This window comes from Panthera uncia, assembly GCF_023721935.1.
Source record: "Panthera uncia isolate 11264 chromosome C1 unlocalized genomic scaffold, Puncia_PCG_1.0 HiC_scaffold_4, whole genome shotgun sequence".
Taxonomy (NCBI): Eukaryota; Metazoa; Chordata; class Mammalia; order Carnivora; family Felidae; genus Panthera; species Panthera uncia.
In genome coordinates this window covers 1,276,716-1,282,777 of record NW_026057585.1, presented here as the reverse complement: position 1 = coordinate 1,282,777, position 6,062 = coordinate 1,276,716, and the positions used below count along the sequence as shown (strand labels likewise).

The 6,062-nt window shown below is 50.2% G+C and overlaps 2 protein-coding genes across 2 annotated transcripts in view; one reads left to right on the top strand and one right to left on the bottom strand.

The window, feature by feature from the left end:
- Positions 1 to 813, top strand: part of SCNM1 (sodium channel modifier 1) — a 2,687-nt gene extending 1,874 nt beyond the window's left edge. The window contains exons 6-7 of the mRNA XM_049616300.1: positions 303 to 497; positions 651 to 813. Coding sequence (XP_049472257.1) covers positions 303 to 497; positions 651 to 750 — 295 coding nt within the window. The 3' untranslated portion in view covers positions 751 to 813. The remainder of the gene's footprint in view (positions 1 to 302; positions 498 to 650) is intronic.
- Positions 814 to 1,370: 557 nt separating this feature from the next.
- TMOD4 (tropomodulin 4) lies at positions 1,371 to 5,657 on the bottom strand. The gene is made up of 9 exons (XM_049616303.1): positions 4,982 to 5,657; positions 4,612 to 4,768; positions 4,176 to 4,292; positions 3,315 to 3,404; positions 3,004 to 3,134; positions 2,797 to 2,904; positions 2,239 to 2,382; positions 1,836 to 1,980; positions 1,371 to 1,448 (listed from the first exon to the last, which is right to left on the bottom strand). Exons 1-9 carry the CDS (start codon positions 5,102 to 5,104, stop codon positions 1,426 to 1,428), a joined length of 1,038 nt encoding a protein of 345 aa, XP_049472260.1. The 5' UTR covers positions 5,105 to 5,657; the 3' UTR covers positions 1,371 to 1,425.
- Between the last annotated feature and the right edge of the window lie 405 nt (positions 5,658 to 6,062).

Here is a 6,062-nt window from a genome sequence, read left to right as displayed (position 1 = left end):
TATATATATATATATACCATATATATATACATATGGTGTATATATATATGGTGTGTGTGTATATATATATATGATACACAAATTTATATTTAAGATTTTTATTTTTAAGTGATCTGTACACCCAATGTGGGGCTTGAACCCACAACCCTGAGATCAAGAGTTGCATGCTGTACGGGCTGAGCCAGCCAGGTGTCCCTTGAGGGAAACAATTTAGGAAGCACTGCTGTAAGGGGTTGGGATTCATAAGAGAATTGGCCCTTATCCTTTACCACTTTTATAGACGTTGATTCTTCTCTACCCAGACCAGAAGCCCCTCGTCCCTCTGTCTCCCATTTCCCTTTGCCACCCCCAGAGGTTGAACCTGAGAGTGGGAAGATCAGTAGGGAACCTGTGCCTGGGGCTGGCCCACAGGCCAAGGAGTCAGCAACTGTCTCATCCTCTGCACCCATGAGCCCCACGAGAAGACGTGCCCTGGATCATTACCTCACCCTTCGAAGGTGAGGATACAGAATCACCTTCCTTAAGTTTTCTCTTTTCTCTCTGACTCTCCTTTTTTCAATCCTTCTCAATTGTTGTTGTTGTTTTTTTTCCTTATTCCCTACTAACTTCTTAAATCTCTTTTCCTGACCTATTCTCTTTGTTATTTCCAGCTCTGGATGGATCCCAGATGGACAAGGTCGATGGGTAAAAGATGAGAATGTTGAGTTTGACTCTGATGAAGAGGAACCCCCTGACCTCCCCTTGGACTGACACATTCCATTCCCCCACTCAGTTCAGAACTAAATTTCAGTGGGCTCTGGAAGCCGAATTTTCCTCGAGTCTCCTTCCTTGTTCCATTTCAGGATTTCAAATCTGCATTCTCAGCCTGGCCAATTCTTCCCTGCAATGTACATGACTCCCCATACTTCTAACCCCTCCCCCACCTTCTACCAATGTCATGCCAAGCGTCAGCTGCACGTAGCCCAATGCCCTATTAATAAGTCTGTCAGAAGGAGGTCTGTGCCCTTCATGTTGTCTGCCTTCTTCCTCACCTCCACTCAAAGTCCTTTCCTCCTTCAGATCACACAGGGTTGTGGGTAGACGCCGGGGGACCTGGCCACGTCTGGAAAGAGGGTTGGGGTAGGTACTCTGTGAGAGCAGAAAGGACTAAATGAAAAGACAGGGGTGTGGGGAACACCAAGGGAGGGAGCTCCCCCACCTCCTCCTAGTAACTTGAACCTCTCTGTCTGCTGATCCCCAGAGTATAAATAATCCCCTGATGAACTGGCAGTAACCCTTGGGGGTTAGCGCCAAGATTCCCACCCCAGAGCCCAAGGAAGGAGGCAGGCAGAGTGGACAGAAGGGCCTTTATTTACAGGAAGGGGGAGAGATGAGGATTTAAGCATTCAGGGCTTCCAGCTCTGGTTGGTAAAGGGAAAGGAAGTGTTATCTCTTTTTTTGCTGGCGACCTGTAACAGGGAACAGTAAACACAAGTCTTTCTTCCATCTCTTACTTCCTGCAGAGGTGCTCTTCTTTCCAGGTCCTTGAGGCCAGACTCATAAAGAGGTAGTGTCTTTGGCCAGCAAGCACGCCCACCCCACATTAACAAAACGAAATAAGACATGATGTGGCAAGTAAAAGTACCATGCTCCCAAACGGGTATGTCTAGCTCCTTTCATGCCTTTCTACATGTATACGTTTGGGGTCAGGGAGACTCTTCTATACTTTTTAGTCACTTAGGGGATTTAAACTTCACGTGCGAATATTGCTTTGGCTGTACCCCAAGCTATTAGTCCCTAAGTCAGGCTTCAGAAGGATCTACTTGCCCCCATACAGCATGTCTGCATTTACTCACGTAGTTCATTGTTCCGGGTCATGGCCTGGGCTGCCCGAGCACGTGGCCCCTGCTGTGTGAAGTGGTAGCCAAAGCGGACAATGGAGGGACACTGCTCGAGCACGGTGGCCATCTCCATCTCCACTGCATCGCCAGGCCACTGGCGCTGGGGGACGGAGAGGTGAACCCTGTCAGCCCCCCTCTCTGTGTTGTTCACCGCGCCATACCACCAACCCTTTGGGAGGTCGAAAAAGCTTGTTTCATCAGAAGGGGTGATAAGAGGTGCTGACCTTGGCTCCCCTCATAGAGACAACGAAGAGGTTTCAGACAAGATTGGTGAGATCCTGACCCAGTGGCAGCCTCAGGGAGGAGACTCAGTTAATATTAGTTGAATGACCAGGGGACCAGGGGAGGGAAAGCTCACCTGGTTGTCTACACGGAGCTCAGTGAGTGTGGCATTTTCCCGAACTGCCTTCAGCACAGCCATGAGCCCTGTGCTGCTAATGAAGTTGGATTCAATGTTCAGGCTCTGGAGGCTACGATTCTCACGCAACATGTCAGCCACCGCCTGGGTAGTAGGGACTTGGGTTAGGATTAGGGGACAGTTTCACAGATGACTGAGGAGAGAAAGAACAGGAGCAAGAGGGAAACACAGCTCTTTGAGAAGAGTCCTTGAGGAGCTGTAGGTGGGGAGAGAGGGAGATGGAAGGGAGCATAGGTCGTAGGGGAAGCAGGGAGGTTAAGTGTGTGGTGGAGTTGGCGGGGTGGTAGAGCAAGCTGTGGCTCTCCGAGAAGGTGATCTGAGGATTTCCGAGCTAAGAGCCATGGGACTGAGGGTAGGAGTCTCCATCAGGCCATCCTAAGATTACGTGATGGGAATAGCATCCCCAGCACAACCCCAACCCCTTATGACAGCCCTGGCAGAGATGCATGTCAAGGGGTGCATGTATGGGGAGGGGGCTGGGATTTCAAGTTGCCTTACATTGGCGATGGGGTCACCACTCCTTGTGGCCACCAGACTGAGGCTCCGGACATAGGTATTTGTCTTCATGGCCTCACACAACTCAGTTAGCATGGGTATTGGGATGTCCTGTCAGAGGAGAAGAGATGGTGGGCTAAGGGACCCACATATCTGGGACTCACATAGTTATCCCATTTATTATTTGGAACATAGATAGGGGTCAGATACCTGTATGTTATTGAGGTTCACCTCCTCCAGCTCCTTGTCATTGTTTCGAACGCTCTTTAGTATCTCCTCAATGTTTGTGGGATTTGGGGGCTCATCTGGCACCGGCTTGTACTTGTCAGGCTGCACCACACCTGGCGGGCAAGGGCCAGAAGGAAACCACGACATGTCCCCCACAACCTCCTCCCCATTGGTTCTCCCATTACTTCTGTACCATGTCCTCTCCATGATCCCCATTTCACCCTTCGCCACCTTTAATCAGACCTTGGGACTGCCTTCCCAAAGCCCTGGATGCCATGCTTCCAAACACTCACTGCTAATGCCTTCGGTGTTGCAGATTTCTCCGCTGCAGATGGCGTCATAGTATTGCTTGTTGCTCATCAGTGTGTACATGCCCAGAATTGCTGGAGAGAGTACGTAGAGGGGGGACAGGGAATGAGAAGAAGGAGTTTGTTCCAAATCCCCTCCCTTCTCATTCTGAATCTGTTGCAGTTTTTTAAAGCCTGACTTCTCCCCACTCTTCCAAAGAGGTTCCCACTCTCCCTAGGTCCCAGGGTTTCCTTCTATGAACTGCTTAAGGTGGTAGTTTTTAAAACTTTGAGGGTAGGGGGGCACCCGGGTGGCTCCATCGGTTAAATGTCCAACTCTTGATTTCAGCTCAGGTCATGATTTCATGGTTCATGAGATTGAGCCCCGCATCGGGCTCTGCACTGACAGCACAGAGCCTGTTTGGGATTCTCTCTCTCTTTCTTTCTCTGTCCCTCCCCACCTCAAAATAAATAAATAAACTTTAAAAAAATCAAACAAGTTTGAGACAGGGCTAAGGGAAGGTCCCTAAGGAGCCCCTAGAGGGTAAGGGAGGGAAAAACAACAGTGTTTCACATTCAAAAAAAAGAGAAAAGAGTGAGGGAGTCTGTTAGACTTCCTCCTGTTTCCAGCCAGAATAGTTCTACTTTTATCTGCTTTATAATCCCTATAAACTTGTCTCTGAGATGTGAATGTATTAGATTAAAAAATGAATGAGTGAATACATAAGCAAAAACTTAAAACCATGACCTGAGGCTTTCTCTAACATTCATGTCCTGTTCAGGGCCTTCCTCACTAGTCCCATGGCCTGGCTAGAACTGCCCTGCCCTGGATCTCCCCACCCTCCCTAACCTTCCACTGCTGCTCACCTGCAATATCACACATTTCGGCATCTGTGGCATGGGCCAATGCCTCTTCCAGTTCAGGCTCCAGAGTGATCTGCTCCTGTGCAGGAATTTCCCTCTTGGGCTGAATGTAGGGTTTCCCTGATGGGGAGATGAAGGGTGGCTCAGGTGGAGGTCATTCCTCCTACGATTCTTGTCTCTGGCTTCCTTCCTTTCCTTCTCCAGGAGGTGGAGTCTTGGGTCACTAGGGGCCACTGTAAGGCCCAAGTCCTCTACCAGCTCAGGACTCCTGGGTCCCCTAATCTCTCCTAAAAGCTGGAGAGTGAAAGAGGCATGTGTGTTTCAGGGTGGCCAGGTCCCTGGGCAGCTAGAAGCTGGAAGGTCAGAGGGAAGCTGGAGGGGGTGCACTTGAGAGATGACCATTGGGTTTTGGTAGGCATGGTTGTTAGTGTCTCCATACCCTTCTTCTCGCCTGTGAAGGGCACCAAGTCATCACGTTCTTTGACCTCTAGTGCCTGCTGTTCCAGATACTGCAAAAGGGCATCCCGGTCCAGTGGCCCCGTTGGGCTCTTCTTTGTCTGGTCACGTTGTCTTAGTCCAGCGGGCAGGAGCATGTTCTTCGGGATGAGTTTTGGGGAGGAAGTCAGACCTCTGATCTGGGGTACCTCCAGGGCTCCCTAAACATCTGCACACACCTTTTCCCTGGCCCTCTTGGGATTCCAAGCCCTGTAGGCAGCCCTGATCTCAGCCACCCGGGGCCCACCACCCCTTCCCCAATGCTCGGAGGCTGCCCCTGTTTCCTCGTTGGTTCCTTGTGCCAGAGCCCCTACCTCAGGGTCCATCTCCTGTAGCTCGCAGTCCAGCTGCTCCAGCTCCTCGGGGCTCAAGGTCTTTAGAATCTCATCTTCATCTATGTCTCTGTATTTCTCCAGTTCCTTCTGATACGATGACATGATGGCCCCACCCCCTCCCCACTCTGGTGCTCACGGAGCCTGGGGGGAATGGGGAAAGTGATTGGATGATGGAAAGATACACATGGACACAGCAGGACACAGATGGGCCAGGGGGCAGAACGATGAACTGGATGCCTTGGAGGCTAGAAATCTAGCTGGGCAGGGGAAGGTGGGGACTTATGTTGTTTAGTTAGAACCAGAGCTTCCTTCTTCCTGCTTCCCCAGCTTCAGCCACCCTGGATGGGGATCCCAGGCATCCAAGCGTGATTTGTCTGCCCATTGTGTGACAGAGAAATCCTGGCAACACCCTCCCTTATAACCTCGTCCGTCCATGCCTCTTGCCCAAGCACAGCTGCCAAGGGCCCTGCCAACTGGCCCCAGGCCCAGTTCCTATTGAAAGGAAGGGGGGCATACAAAGAGTTTCAGGGAAATTCCTCTTCTCTTCCCCACGATCCAGTCTTTTTTCCTAAACTCGAAGAAAGCAAGGGGGAAAAGAGACAGTTCTCTTACCCTACCCCCATTTCCTCTTTTATTGTGGGGGAATCAAGATTTCACTTTCTATGTTTGCCAAAACTCTAAATCCTAAGGGAAAGCAAGGGCTCAGAGGAGCTGGGGGAAGGGTGGTATGGTCTCAGGAGAAGGGGCTGAGTCCCCATAATTTGTCCCTGACTTTGGACGGGAAGGTGACACCGGACCAATGGGTGGGAAATACCCTCTAAATGCGATAAAGTTTCTCTAAAAACAGTGGGAAGATTAAACTTGCACAATCTCTTACAATACAGAAAATACACACAAGCTACACATACACACCATACTGAATATGAAAGATCCAGAAAGTGTGTGAGATATTTGCATGGACAATGTACACTATGGTTAAGGGATAGGACAGACAGTGGCAGAAACATACGCTGAGGGACGGAGACACTCCACATCATTCCCGAAAGGAGCCGCTCCTCTC

Bases quoted from the DNA above. Each gene is read 5' to 3' on its own strand.
- TMOD4 (XM_049616303.1), bottom strand. From the start codon at position 5,104: ATGTCATCGTATCAGAAGGAACTGGAGAAATACAGAGACATAGATGAA. The intron at 4,293-4,611 runs GTATGGAGACAC...TCTCCCCATCAG, and splicing joins CTTCACAGGCGAGAAGAAGG to GGAAACCCTACATTCAGCCC. The intron at 2,905-3,003 runs GTATCTGACCCC...CTCCTCTGACAG, and splicing joins TGAACCTCAATAACATACAG to GACATCCCAATACCCATGCT.